The following is a 16,301-nucleotide window of genomic DNA, read 5'->3' as shown; positions in this document are numbered from 1 at the left end:
GTCGAGACTTCTGGAAATCAAGCTGCCTCCAATTAGGCCACCACTCATTAGACCACCACCACGATTTCAAGTCACTATTGAGTAGAAAATTGCCCTTCCAAGAGGGCAGTGCCACAATTGACAAATAAGGAGGATTATGGCCATCTCCCACAAAGGCATTAGATAGGAGGAAGAGGATTGGACCTATAGGTTTTGGATTTGGAAGGCGATCGGAACCGCCGTATGCGTTGCCGACATCAGTAGACGGCGTTAGGGTTAACGCTAGAACCAGCGTTGCTAGAGAGAATAGGGTCATTTTTCCTCCAAACCATACGCTTACTAAGAAATTTGCCTTTTAAGTGCTCATTTTCTTTGCTTATATCAAATTAGAAATTGTCACTCACTTTATAGGTGTGGGTGGTTAAAATAGTCGATTTGGGTCCTGATCATGGGACACATAAATTTACACAATTTTTGACACTTCTTATAGACCATTGGAATTTAAATCTTTTAATGGCTAAGATTAATTGTGTGAATGATGTCAACATATCAGAAAATGATAAGGGCATATGATGTGGCATCAATTTAATTTCACAATAATGAAATTAGATTAGATTAACCTTTCAGCAAAAAAAAAAAAAAAGATTAGATTGAATTTTTTTTTTAAAGAAAAAAAATGCAATTGGATGATTATCTCCCAGAAAAAAAACATAAACAATAAACAAAGAACCCTAGCTAAACAATAAACAAAGAACCCTAGCTCTTATATATCTCTATCGTCTTTTCCAAGCTGCTATCAAAAGCATGGATTGGATTCTGCTTCCCTTGCCCAATTTCATCTATACAATTAGTCAAAGAAGCTATTAGTCATTCTTCCCCTTTTTTTTATTAAACTTCTGTTTGAACCAATATTTGGCAAGGCTCACGTGGCAGATTGGTGGGAACCCATAAGGCATAATGAATGACCGGCAAGGCTCACGTGGCAGATTGGTGGGAACCCATAAGGCGTAATGAATTACCGCGGCTAATTAGCCACGGCACATTAAAGATTTACAAAGTTGATTCTCAAATTAGCTGCGGCACATTAAAGATTTACAAAATTGATTCTCAATTAGCCGCGGCACATTAAATGTTGGATTAATTTCAGTTTACCCCCCTGAGATTTGGGAGTGTCATTATTTCACCCCCTCTACTTTCAATTTTAAATTTTTACCCCCTAAACTTTCCAATTTCAATTAACCGTGTCTAATTTCTACTATTCCGTCCAAATTGGACGTTAAGTCTGACCCTTGAGGGCTAAAATGGTCATTTCAACATTAAAAAATTAAAAAAAAATCTTTTTTTTTTTTTTTTTTTTTTTTCTGTTTCTTCGTTTATTATTATTATTTATATTGTCTTCAACTTATACACCACAAGTTATAATAGGTTTATAAAAACAAAAAAATAGTCTAGGTGGTTGAAAGCCACTCCCTGGTCTACGATATTTGTGATATATCTCCGATAAAGTGAAGAATTTTAGGATATATCCCCAATAAAGTGAATAAATATTTATAAAGAATAATTTTACACTTTATCTGTAAATAAATATCTGTATATCTGATACGCTCAAAGCAAGCATATAATTTAACCCTATAAATATCATTAGTAGTATAAGCAAGTAGGGATCGTTCTATTCCGGGGATTGAGGGTACACCTGTCAATGTAAGACAATTTAAACAATTAAAATAAAACAAAGTATAATATTTACACAATATAAACATCATTTACGATTTAGGGGGTTTTAGGGTTTGGTTTTCGAAAATTAAAAGAAAGAATAAAACTAAGTATAAGCAAAAACACAAATACAAGAATGAAATGTAAGAAACAAAGATTAAAACCAAGTTTATAATTGAATTCGAATGAACCTTATAATTGTTCTTCCAAGTCATGTGAAAGGAGTTGATCATGTGAAACGTTAGAAAGCAAACGATTTCCCATATTTTACTTTCAACGCTAATTAATCTAAGTGAAAGCACAAAGACTAATCCTATCAAACATGCATTCAAGCTCTAGAAAGCTAGACAATCATACATATTCAACGCATGAAACACATAGAAAGGCTATCAACTCAAGTGTACAACTTAGTATGAATAAGTTCACCTAATTGCAATCCTTTTCAATTGAATTCGATTTTTGTCCAAAACCTTTACTACTTTCGATTTAAGTTCATAACACAAAAAGTTGAATCATGTTCTTAAATCTAGCACCACTCATACATAAACCCTAAAAGTTTCGAACCAATTAAGATTAACATACAAGAGATATCAATTAAGCAAATTCAATCGAACAATCACACATAAGCAACTTTGGAATCACAAAGTAAGAATCGAAATCTTCATTCAATCATAAATATTCAGAATTTAAACCTTGTTCAAACATCAATGTTAACTAGAACAATTTCTAACGAAATCAAACAAGGGGAATCAAAAGTGATTACAAGAAAGAAGGTTGAATTACACCGTGAATGGAGATGGTGATGAAGAACTCGAATGATGAACTAATGAAACTCGAAAGCAAGCTTAAAAAGGGCACGGCTTCAAGGTGGAATGATGGAGATGAACACGGCTTCTTCTTGCTTCTTCCTCCCTTGCTTGAAAACGCAGAAGAAGAACTAGAGAATGGAGAGAGCTTTCGCGTAGAGAGAATTTTCTGAATTATGTGGTGGTGTGAGACGTCTAGGGTAGAGAGTATATATAGGGAACGGCCAAACTTGGTCTTCAAGCCGTGGATTTTCTGTTTATTTTCCAAGGAATTAAATTAATAATTCCACATAGCTTCCACCAATGAGAAATTGCCAAGTAAGCCCTAGTGTGTCATCCAACCAATCACAAAACTCCAAGATGATTCCCTAATATATTCTTGCCGACATTCCTTGAATATATTTCTGATTTTCTTCTTGTAATTCGGCCAAAATACCATTAGGGTTTCTATGAATGAATCTAGACGCCATTTGGTCCTTTTCTTGATGTCCACACTTTTTCTTTCCATAAACTCCACCCTAGAAAATCTCTTGGAGTAATCTTTTATTTTCTTCTTGATTTTTCACGCCATCTTTCTCTCTTCCCTTTGGTTTTCACGGCAAAGCATCCCTAGGGTTTAGGTTTTGTGTCACAAACCCTAATTCCATGGGCTTTCATGGGCCTTGATCCATTTTGCCGAAAATCCAACTCAAATCCATAGAGTTCTTGGGCCTCGTTGCTTCAACTTCAAGCCTTTTCTTCCTCCAACGTCATGACACTTCATTTTTCCATTTCTTTTTTCATGGTTGCGTTGGAAACTTGTTTGGGAAGCCTTCCTCCATTTCGCAGGGTTTCCTGGTTGGAACAGGAAAGCTTATTTCTTCATTTATGCTCAATTGTGTGGCCCTTTTCGTCTCATCTTTGTTCGTCTTGACGTTCGCAAGCTCCTCTTTCCATTCGTGAGTTCATTTCCACTTTTTATCTCGGAGGCCCTGAAAATAGAAACTATTACTAAAAATAGAAACTTTCTAAAAATGAAAAATAGAAACTTACTAAAAGTGAAAAATAGAAACTTTCCTAAACTAAGAATGGAAACTTGCCAGAAATGAGAAATGGAAACTACAAAAATGGAAACTTTCTATAATAAGGAACTTTCCCAATCAAAGAATGGAAACTTTCCCAAACAGGGATTTTTCAAGAAAATGGCGTAGAAAATGTAGGGAAAAACAGTTAAATCGTCGCATTAAAATGCTCCTATCAATATCCCCAATAAAGTGAAAAAATATCTGTGTAAAATCTTTTTTGGTCTACGATATTTGTGATATATCTCTAATAAAATGAAGAATTTTAGGATATATCCCCAAAAAGTGAAGAAATATCTGTAAAAAAAGATTTTACACTTTATCTGTAAATATCTGTATATCCCCAATAAAGTGAAGAAATATCTGTGTAAAATCATTTTTTACAGATATTTATTTACAGATAAAGCATAAAATTATTTTTTACAGATATTTCTTCACTTTATTGGGGATATATCCTAAAATTCTTCACTTTATCGAAGATATATCACAAATATTGTAGACCAGCGAGCGGCTTTCAATTACCTAGAGTATTTTTTTAATTTTTATAAACCTATTATAACTTGTGGTGTATAGGTTGAAGACAAAATAAATAAAAAATAAAAAATAAAAAAAGAAACAAAAAATAAAAAACAGAAGAAAAAAAATTATTATTATTTTTTAATTTTTTTTTATGTTGAAATGACCATTTTAGCCCTCCAGGGTCAGACTTAACGTCCAATTTGGACAGAATTTGGACGGAATAGTAGAAATTGGACACGGCTGATTGAAATTGGAAAGTTTAGGGGGTAAAAATTTAAAATTGAAAGTAGAGGGGGTGAAATGATGACACCCTCAAGCCTAAGGGGAATAAACTGAAATTAATCCTTAAATGTTTATGGTCAAATTTATGACCGAAGATAACGTGTGCAGAGAGCCGTTATTAGATCAGGAGAGACCAAATGAATCACAAGTTGTAATGAATGACCGCGGACCCACAAGTTGTAATGAATGACCGCGGCTAACAGCGGCACATCAAAGAGATTGATTGTCAGGAGAAACGTTACCAAAGTTTGGGGCAATTAACTTGAATGAGCATCAGGAGGTGTTATTGCCAATCATCAGTTACAAGACCGGATTGATTGCTCATGAAAGAATCAATCATTGATAACGTCAAAAATATCACAAACATGAATACTGTTGAGATTTCTTCTTTTCCTTCATTCAGTAGTTTAGCTTCACTATAAAAAGGACCATAGGATTCATTGTTAGAGGTCCTCGACCAAAACGCTCTACGCGATTATTCAAATTTTATCTCAATACATTTCAACATTTCTACAACACTTATCAATCTTCACGTGTTTATCTTATTGCTTTTATTTTACCGGTACTTATCTTTCTTGCACTTTACTTTGTCGTTCTTTACATTCCAACAATTTATCTTTTTGCTTGTTACTTTGCTGCACTTTATTTCCCACGGTTGGTTTACATTCTTGTTCTTTATCTTCCTACACTTTATTTGCTGCACCTTTACATTCCTGCACTTTCTTTACCTGCACTTTCGTTTATGCTATTTATTTGTTGTTATTTACTTTACGTCATTTACTTTATTCAAAATCACAAAAAGAATTATCATCACTCCACTTTCACCTCAATCACCGAGTTACACAGCACGAAGACTGGGGCTAGTTAAGGTCGATCCGTGCTAAAGTCCTTGCATTTAAGGCAGAGAGAGGCCGAGATTCATCCTTCCTCGGCCCATAATCAACTGATCAGAAGTTAGATCGGCGCAAGATCTACAATCTATATCAAAACCCGGCTTGGCCTACTGGCCGCGAGTTGGCACGCCCGCTCACTTGTCACCACTCCAGAAGGACACGTGTAAGCCAAATAAGCCCTCGGCCCAGTGACAAGCGACCGAGACAATTTTTGAGCGAACAACTTCTCTTCAACTACTCTTCTCATTGATATATTAATTATCATACTGTTAGCAGCCTCCATTCACTTCTCTTCATACGGATTAGGGACTTCAACTATATAGGCCTGAAGGTGTTTCTTCTTTTAAGTTCCTAATGAGATGTGTTTTGCTTTTTCTTCAAGAGGATTTGTTCAAGTTCTCATATATACTTTCTAATAGAACCTAGCCTCTTGCTGCCAATGTTTATGGGCATATCAAACTATCAAAGCTGAAATTTCGTTATGCAGCGTGGGAAACAAAACAAGATTGAACTAGTTTTAATACCAAATTGATACTGACAAGTTAATGGATTAAACGAGTTTAATTACTAATTGAGATAGACATAGGGTTCTTCTTCTGGGCGTTCTTATTCATGTGTTCTCTTTTTTTCTTCTTCTTTTTTTTTTTTCCTTTTTTTGATTGTGTTCTTCTGTACATCTACTCAATTCAGTTATTAGTTGTAATACTTATGTTCATCTTCTATTTATATAAAGAAAAATTTAATTGCAATAGGTTTTGAAGCAACTCATGCTTCTATATGGCTGCATCATGCACCTGATTGTATACTTGATGCTCTCAACTATGATTGTGACAAGCTCAATTGAGCAACTCTTCTATAAAATTTCTCTTTGATTCAAAAAAAAAATTTAAAAAAAAAATCTAATTTAATTTTCTTTTCTTTTTTGAAATAAAATCTAGGGCTAAATACTAGTTAGTACCTTGTGATTTAGGTCCAAAATCAATTCAGTCCCTGAACTTCTAATTTCATCAACAACACCCCTGCACTTTCAGTTTTGATCTAATAGATCCAATTCGTTAATATTATGTTATGGGTTCAAGTTATAGTTGAATTATTTGTTGAAAAACTATTTATTTTTAATGGTAGGACTCACTCCTAAATTGACTATGCAGACCACCTCCACACTACATCATAAAACATAGACCATATATGAGCCACATTAACAAATTAAATATCTCAATTATCAGAAAACTAACAAATTTGACCTATTAGATCAAAATTGAAAGTGCAGGGTGTTTTTGATGAAATTAGAAGTTCAGGGATTGAATTGATTTTGGACTTAAACCACAGGGTAGTAATTTGTATTTAGCCCTAAAATCTAATTCAATTTCGTTTTTGTGAAATTAAATTGATGCCACGTCATATGCCCTGTCATTTTCTGATATGTTGACATCATTCACACAATTAATCTTAGCCATTAAAAGATTTAAAATCCAATGGTCTATAAGAAGTGTCAAAAATTGTGTAAATTGATGTGTTCCTTCATCTGAACCCTTTAATTTATTATTTAATTTCATTCGGTATTTTTGTCTCTGATGATTTTTTTTTTTTTTTAAGAAGAAACGATAACACTTCATTACTCAAACTTTTAATATCACAAAGAAATCTGTCACCGTCGTGGCCATGATAAAATAAGCTCCCATAGATAACATTAAATAAGCAGACACCTTATGCTCAATTACAAGGAATAAGAGATAGGGAAGTTATCAAAAAAAAAAAAAAAACGCCGAATATGGCCCTACCAGAAAACCGGACAAAAACCACCATGACGGCGGCCCCAGACCAGAACATAGTTATTCTTTGCTGTGAACCGTTTATATTGATATAAGAATATAAAAACTAAAATAGAGCTCTGAATAAGCCTCCTCATCCAGTCTAGAGACCAAAGCCAAACGTTTTGTAGCTGGTAAGATCTTGGGCCTAGACTTCTTACCTGAGTTATTCTGTAGCCCCACAACCCCTAATTTGAACCCTATAAGGGATGATTGCTTTCCCGTAATAGGCAGCTGCTGGACGGTAAATGATGATTTCTTTTCCACATCCATCATTCCATCATATGAGACACAAACTGGAAGATTGAAGCTTACATACGACGCTTTCTCTTGGTTAAGGAATCATCAAGAGTTCAACATAACAATGGCATATTCTAGCACACCCTCCAATATCTCATCCAATCTAGGTAGCCGATTTGGAAACTCAAAAGGTAGAATGCGTTTTAAGGCCCCGACTGTCCCCTTTTTTATATAGGGAAGAAATATGTCTAGAACCAGATCAGATTCCCAAGAGCCGAGACTACAAGTGAAGCTTCAACCTGAGAAACACCACCCATCTCTACTGACTCACCAACAGTAGTAATGCCCTCCATCACTTAGAAAATTGAAACTCCCAAATCGCCCATAGGGTAGCAGAAGAGGATCCTACCCCAACCATATATAGGTAGAAATAGCCTTTCAAAAACCGGCAGAGCTGGTGGAGATTTTAGAGGCGCCTACACTGTCGCTGCAGCTGGCCTAATAGCCCAATCTGTCATCATCCCCTTAGAACCGGGGCTCCTTTACAACCTCCTGGTTCATGCACAAAAAATCTACACACCAAACACAAGCCACAAACATTGATATATTCCAAATCAAACTCCTTAGAACATGAATCAGTAAATGAATACATGTGATGCATGGGGAAAACCTTGTCTAGAGATCACCACCACATCATCGTGCCTTAGATAGCGGTCATCCACATGCACCACCCCAACCTTGCGAGCTCACTTCGGAAAGGTAAAAGATAAAGGCAGTCCGTTAATTTTCACCCATACCTGTAATCCATTCAGGGGTACCTCCATCGATCACATCACCTACTTCATCATAGTCCAAAACAACCAGTGTCGATATCGATAGTACCACGAATATTTCGTCAAAACGCTCTGCTTATCGGCCAAGTTGATGAACCGGGGCAAAAACTGGTCGTTCGACCGCTCACGAGCGACTAGACCATTCTTCAATACCAGCCAGATTTGAGTGATATGTGCCATGAAATGGTGTTGGCTGTGATGACAGTCAGATCGATGGAGACAAGCCGACCTACCAGAAAATGATATGTCAGCTCCGAGTGGAACTCCGCTGTCGCATACCGTTGAGGATCATCACCTCGGATTGCCTAAGCGGCTGCCAATTTGGAGCTGATAACTTTGACACCAACCATTTGGATTGGAGCTGATGACTGGAAAAATGGGAGATTGGAAATGGAAGTTGAAAAGTGAAGGACACCTGTACAATGGAGAAGAAAACAGGCCAGAAATGAAGAGGAGGCATCGGGGATTAGAGATCGAGAAGATGAGAAACAATAGGAGATGGCCTTGCGGCTACTGATAAGGTCGAGAGGAGAGATTTCTTCTCTGTCGTACTACGACGGTTTTTAAACTATCAACAATAGTTTATTAATCTTTCAAGGGGTTAAGGCGATCTTCTAAAAATATTTTGAAGCTCTGTAATAAAAAACTTTGCTATTTCCCGACTTATCACTCTGCTAGGGCTTGGGAGAGTCGTTGTCCTTGGATCGACGATTTCCTGTACCTTCTCCATTCTTATGGATTATTCTTCAAGCTTCAGCCTTCTCTTGATGAGCCTCTTCCTTTTGGGAGGCACGGGGAAAACAGAGTGTCCCTGTTTTTCTGGTTTGGAGAACGGCGGAAGTCCTTCAATGATGGTGGTGTTCAGTAATTGTAGTAGTTGGCATGAATGAGATATAAGTTGAGAGGTGGGCTCGATCGCCTCTACCGCTGCGTCCTTGCCTAGTCGGGTCGTCTTTGTGGCGGCGGGAGTGGGTGCTGGACTAGCACGTTTGTTCTGTTCTTGCCGAATTGTAGGATTCCAGAGTTATTGTTGTCAGAGTCAATAGATGGAATGGGTTTGGTACTGCGGCAACGAGGTTTGGGTTCCATGTCTACAATTACTGAGTCTGCGCTTACAAGTGAGGCAGCGGCAGGGTTAGGATCGTCCTAATGGCGATGGTCTTGGGTATTGTAATTACAATTCATTTGATAACGGCAACCCAGGTTTCAGATTTGGGTCTAGGACTCTCAATTTGTCATCGGATCATAATCTGGGATCCAGGTGAGCCTTGGGCCTGGGATCCGCGTTGGGCTCCTTTCCAAAGGCATTGGTAATGAGCTCTAGCTTGCTCGTTATTGGTATTGGATTCGGGACTCGGATTTATGGTACTTGTTCGTAAAGAACCGTCTGCCAACATGGCCATGTTCTAACAACCTTGGTCGGCTTCGATATTTAGGTGGAAGATTGTCCTATGTTCTGCATCGAAGTGATTTTGGTCACTTTCTAGGTTGGATTTGCATGGATAGTCATATCACCGACTACAAATATCACTACACGTACGACAGCTCGTAGTGTAAAATTAGCTATGCGTTTATGCTCTCGCATCGTTTCATTCAATTGTTTGTTTTCTTTCTTGATGCATTATCGCATCTCTTCATTGTACTCATTTTATAGTTAATAAAATCTGACCTCCTTATTATCATAAAATAATAATAATAATAATAATAATAATCTTCTAATATTATCGAATATAAGGCTTGCTCAATTAAAGGATGTGAGGGACGTGTAAATCTGACGAGAGAAAATAAATGCATAGTTTTCAGTTGTTGAAATTTTAGCCTTAATACATATGGTTGAGATACATTTATCTCTTACAGCCCTTTAAAAACTGTACATTAGATAAACAAGCATGTATCGATTATATGCAAAAATGAGCTTTTCAGTACCAAAGCAACAACGACTTTTCTTGAGACAGTCAAGGCACTTTGATGAGGGGCCACTACAAATTTTGACCCGTTCATATCATAATGCTACTGGCTTGTGCACACTACCTAGTGGCATGCTATATATAATTACAAAAGCTAGATCTACTTGGTGCTATTTTTGAGCTATTAAATATAAATGATACCCAACAATTCAGTAAACACTTCTACCAAAAAAATTAAATTGAGTAAACACCCAAAATATTGTACATGGAAAACAAATTATTTAAAATAAACACTCATATAACATAGTACCTGCAAACATATTATCCCATATGTTATGAGAAACTAAGATATAGAAATATTTTAGTTATGTATTGTGATTTTGTCGATCAGAGACTTGCTATCTATTCCTTTGCTATAAAAATTTTCCACAAATTCTCTCTCCGTGAAGTTTCGATAGATTGGTGGCTTCTCGGGTGACAAAAGTTCTGGGAGAGGTCCACAGTATCCATCTTCACTCCATTTGGCTAGGTTGTAAAATAGCACAATTGAAATTCGAGCTTCCTTCCAGGAGTTTGCCAACACACGATGTTGCACACTTTTATACTCCCCATTAGTGATTATCTGCAACCTCACCAAAAACATTCAGCATTTGACTAGACAAAGAGATCTAATAGTAAATCTCACTTTTATTCACCAAACTTCGACAAATTGATAGTGTAAAACTTAAACTTGTCATTCATATATATATATATGCTAGCCTCTTGGCATGCACTCCGTGCTTGCCAATTTGCTTTTATTAAAAAAATTTAAAAGCTGAAAATTTTAAGGAAATTAAACAAAAAGAAAAAAAATTTGAAGGCAACAAATTACCACTGACAGTTACAAACGTGGGGTTTTTTTTTTCCTTATTTTTTGTTTGTAATTTCTTGAAAAGAAATAACTGATTTTGTTTATTTAAAAGCTGAAAATTTTAAGGAAATTAAACAAAAAGAAACAAATTTTGAAGGCAACAAATGTGGGGTTTTTTTTTCCTTATTTTTTGTTTGTAATTTCTTGAAAAGAAAAAACTGATTTTGTTTATTTACTATTTTAGCCTTGTAATATCATTTTTATTTTTTAAACAATTCAATCAATAAAGGACATAATAGGAGTTTCAAAAATTTAACCATCATTCCCAACAATTTGCTTTATATAATATATATATATATATATATATATATATATTTAACACATTGTATATTGGTTCGAGTCATCATGGGGGTAGGAATGAAATCTTTTGATTCTCTTTTGATAAATAAGAATATATATATATATATATATATATATATATCACTGAAGACAATATACAATGTACGTGTTTCTTAAAGCGTATACGACTCTAGGTAGCTATTAGTTCATTATTTTTCCTCTCAACTATATATATATATCACCGAAGACAATATACAATGTAAACCTTAAAGTTGTTATTCGTATACTCTAGCTAGCTATTAGTTCATTAACGTTCCTCTCAACTATATTGAATAGGGTCCCGAATTCAAGTCTCGTAAAAAAATATTGCAAAACAGACGAGTCTATTAGTTTTTGTTTGAAAAGGAAATTCGAAGGCGGATCTAGTCTTGAATTTATTGGCTAGGGTGTGTGAATGCTCACAACAATTCCTCCCAAATTTGCAATTCATTTAAGAGTAAGAAAGGTGATTCTTCTTTTGTTATACGAAGCAATACGAGGTTGAACTTTTGGCACATATTGTGAGTATGTGACATAATTCACCGATTTATTATGACAACATAAGCTGTTACTGAATGATTGTTAGTATGAGGAAACTGCAGTTATGGTCATTTACCTGAAGCATGTCTCCAACGTTAATAATCAGACCTCCAGGAACAGCCTTGACGTCCACCCACTCATCCTCATGCCTAACTTGCAACCCAGGCACATGGTTTTGCAACAGAACTGTCACTATCCCAGGATCTGTATGAGACGTAATCCCCACCGTCCGATCGGGCTGAGGACAGTAGGGATAGCAGTGTCCCACAAGCGCCCTCTTCTCCAAAAACGTAAGCTCCTTGAACTTGCCAGCTTCTAACCCTAACCCTTCGGAAAGCAACTCCATCACACTCTCGGCCACCTTGGTTGCATGGAAATCCCATGCAACCACCTCATTTCTACATACCTCCGGAAGCTCCTCCACCTCCGGTGGCTCCGGGCCCGTCCACAGGTTAAAAGAGTCGTGCCAGCTGGCCGCCTTTGTGCGGTACAAGTCATTGTTGCTGGCGTACATGAAGCCCTTCCCCTCTTCTCGCTTGTAGAACTTGGCCTTCACCTCGTGGGGCTGCTCGTGAAATGCTTTGACGGCGTTCACCGTCTGATCTACTACGGAGAAGGGTATGCCGTGGTTGATCACTTGGAAGAATCCCCATGTCCTGGCGGCGTCTTTGATCTGTTCAACGATTTCGGGGCGGAGATTAACCGAGTTGATGTGAGAAAGGTCGATGGTGGGGAGCGGGGCGGGGACGGTGCGTTTGGACGAGGGTTTGAGGTCGGAGAGGGTTTGGGGGTCGTGGACAAAGAATTGGGGGATGGAAGTGATGCCGGAGTCGGAGAGGCCTTTAACTCCGATCTTTGACTCGTCGAACTCTTTCACCTCCTTCATCCTGTCGTAGGCTGAAGAAGTCGCACTAACAGCTGTGGCCATTTCTTGAAAGCTTTTGGTTAACACGTACGCTAGGTTTCTTGGTTTATATCAGACATGCATCATATAAAAAGTTAAATGTACAATTCTTTTATTGATCATAGCTTGTTGAATTTCTAAAAGATGAGCGCAGAGAGATAGTCCCATAGTTGTTAGAAAAGTCAACATGCTTTAGTTAAATCAATGAGAAAAGATATATTCAATCAACCCTTTGGATACAATGAACACCCTATTTGACACGGTATTAATTATTAATCTAATTTTATTGAAAATAAATTTAATGCCATATCATGCCACTATGACCATTAAATACTTTTATATTAGTATGTGTAAAAAATGTTCATTAATCCGAAACCTCTTAATTTATATAAGATGCATGCATCATATAAATAAAAGTTATATATACAATTCTTTTATTGACCATAGCTCGTTGAATTTCTAGAAGATGAGAACAGGGAGATCGTCCAATAGTTCTAACTCAAAATGCTTTAGTTGAATCAATGAGATAATATATATTCAATCAAAGGGGAAAGCAGAATTCAAAAGGAGAGCCTGTGTTCCACAATGGAAGCCGCATCTGTCCAAAAGCCACAGGCATGTGGAGAAAAATAAAAGTAAAAAGTAGGTGCCTGTGAATTAGCTTCATGTATATATATTTTGACACATGTGCTGGCACCTTCGGCCATCTACCTCCGTTAACATTTCTTTTTTATTTTACTTGTTCTACTATAATCTTAAAAAAAAGTATGCTTGAAGAAAAGCAAAGAAAAAAACCGTCTGCGTCAATCTCTCTAGACCATATCAAATTCGCATGGGATTCCGACTCATCTACAACACCATATATAGTCATAGGCCTCATCAAAAAACCCGCATGCAGATCAAGTGGGCCGATGAAGGCCCGCCGGCCAGGAGGGCCAAAAGCTCGGCCCGGCCCTTCAAAAATCCCACCATAGGCCCGGCCCAGTAGGTAGAGGGCCGGACTTGGTTTAGGGGTTTGAAACTCGGCCCGGCCCACCAAAAGCCTGTTAGGCCTAGCCCGTAAAAGCCCGCAAACAAAAAATATTATATAAATAACACAGAAACTGTTGTGCAGAACACCTAAATTGGCTGAATTACTGGGAATTGGTCGGATGGAATTAGGAGTTGTACCCTATATGCACGGAAAGCCCCATGTGTCTAGTTTCTGAGAAATTTTACGGTTTGCAATTCCGACTTTTTTTATAAGGAGTTATGACAATTTAAGTCAAGGCAATTCAGCTTGAACTAGAATCTGCAACACAGAAATTGTTGCGCAGAACATCTAACTTTGCTGAATTACTGGGAATTGATCGGATGGAATTAGGAGCTTTACCTTATATGCACGGAAATCTCCATGTGTCTAGTTTCTGATGAATTTTACGGTTTGCAATTCCAACTTTTCTATAAGGAGTTATCGAAATTTAAGTGAAGGCAGTTCAGCTTGAACGAGAATCTGCAACACAGAAACTGTTGTGCAGAGCACCTAACTTCGCTGAATTACTGGGAACTTCTCGGAAGGAATTAAGAGCTGTACCCTATATGCACGGAAAGCCCCATGTATCTTGTTTCTGAGGAATTTTACGGTTTACGATTCTGACTTTTCTAGAAAGAGTTATGTTAAGTGAAGGCAGTTCTGCTTAGACGGGAATCTGCAACATCTTTTACAAGTTCATGTCTAGAACTGAACTTGGCTGAATTACTGGGAACTGCTCGGATAGAATTAGGAGTTGTACCCTATAAACACGGAAAGCTCCATGTCTCTAGTGTCTGAAGAATTTTACGATTTGCGATCTTGACTTTTCTAGAAAGAGTTATGGCAATTTAAGTGAAGGCAGTTCAGCTTGGACGGGTTACAAGTTTATGTCTAGAAGGCCCAACACATATACTTGAAAATCTTCAGTGTGCCGCATCATCATTATATGTGTGTGTGTGTGTGTGTGTGTCTCTTTGTGTGAGTGTGAATTTGTTGTAATTTGGCTTATGGTGAAGGACATTCTCATACTTCTAATACGTTCTACATGCTGTGACTACGGTTGATCGATTCGATCGGATTCGAAAATATGGTGAAATTAGCTAAATTTTTTACCACACTTATAATTTATTATAATAATCTCATCCAACGGTCGGTTTTTCCATTTTATTTGAATTGATAGAGGTTGCCATTTGGAGTGTATGATATATAAATATAGGTTTATAAGAGTAACTAAGCTTGACCTAGCTAATCGAATTTGAAACGAGAACCAAATTGGCTGGATTTTCTACAACCACCATAAAACATTACAATCTCTCAATCAAGCGGTTGATTTCTCCAAATTCATTTTCCACTTCATGTTTGCTTTAGAATGAACCTCAACAATTTAAATGCAATGTATAAGTTATACAACTTTAGGAGGCAAATTGGTATAGGCCAACGTTTTTGTAATTAAAATTGAAGTTTTTATCTTATGTTCACGCACATCCATCTATGGAATATTTACATATGTGATGTGAAAAAATAAGCACGTTTCGTGGTCGTCATGCCATCGGTCAACTAAGAAGACATACAAGTGACGACAGTTGACCAATTCGATTAGATTCGAAAATATGGTGAAATTGACTAAATTTTTAACCACAAGTATAATTTATTGTAATAATCACATCCAACGGTCGGTTTTTCCATTTTCTTTGAATTGATAGAGGTTGCTCTTTGGAATGTATGATATATAAATATAGATTTATAAAAAAATTAGTTTCTTTAAATATTTATTATAAATAAAGCCCACAAGGCCCGTCCCGAAAAAGCCTGCAAGACCCACTTTATATGGACGGGCTTAGATACTTCGATTTACAATAAAGTCTGGCCCGCCATTATTTAAAAATATAATAAGGCCCGACCCGGCCCGGCCCAAGCCCGCTATGAATGGGCCCGGCCTGCCCTGTTGACGAGCCCTACATAGTCATATGAATTCCGAGTTTTCGACCTCTAAAGCACTTATGCATTGGGCCTTCTCTCGCCTTATGCTCATGATAGAAGAATCATGGTAGTTTAGTTCTGGAGGACTCAATCGATTTCAATTTCCAGATTCTTTTGCCTCTCATGCCCATATGGCCATAATAATCATTTGGGTTCTTTGGTTTGCTTGAAATCAAAACACTACATAAGTTTCTTTCTGATTTCATGGATCAGGGATTTCATGGACTGAAAATAGAGAAGTATGCAAACTGCTTGTCTCATTCCATGGAAGATTACTCATTCATGACATCTATGAATAATAACAATCCATGTTTGATACTTGATCCATCTCCATGGTGTGAGCAAGGACAACACTGAAAAATCAGTGGGTGAGAGTTAATTGATCTTTGGATTTGGTTTGTGTCATCATATTCTAGTATCAATTAACTCAAACCAAAGAATGACTTGCATCTATTCAAAATTTAGCTTCAAGTGGATATGATTGTCTGGACTTAAATCAAGATTCTTAATTTCTGTTTGAAGCTTCATATCCTGTGAGATTCTTATTATAAAATTTGAACAATTTTATCTTGGTTAAAATTTTTCATATTTAG

The 16,301-nt window shown here is 36.9% G+C and overlaps 1 protein-coding gene across 1 annotated transcript; it reads right to left on the bottom strand.

The window, feature by feature from the left end:
• Positions 1-10,158: 10,158 nt before the first annotated feature.
• Positions 10,159-12,810, bottom strand: LOC112192947 (1-aminocyclopropane-1-carboxylate oxidase homolog 4). Its single transcript, XM_024332895.2, has 2 exons — positions 11,889-12,810; positions 10,159-10,666 (listed from the first exon to the last, which is right to left on the bottom strand). Exons 1-2 carry the CDS (start codon positions 12,738-12,740, stop codon positions 10,406-10,408), a joined length of 1,113 nt encoding a protein of 370 aa, XP_024188663.1. The 5' UTR covers positions 12,741-12,810; the 3' UTR covers positions 10,159-10,405.
• Between the last annotated feature and the right edge of the window lie 3,491 nt (positions 12,811-16,301).

The sequence above is a fragment of the Rosa chinensis genome, chromosome 3 (genome assembly GCF_002994745.2).
Source record: "Rosa chinensis cultivar Old Blush chromosome 3, RchiOBHm-V2, whole genome shotgun sequence".
Lineage (NCBI taxonomy): Eukaryota > Viridiplantae > Streptophyta > Magnoliopsida > Rosales > Rosaceae > Rosa > Rosa chinensis.
This window is presented reverse-complemented; position numbering and strand designations above follow the sequence as displayed.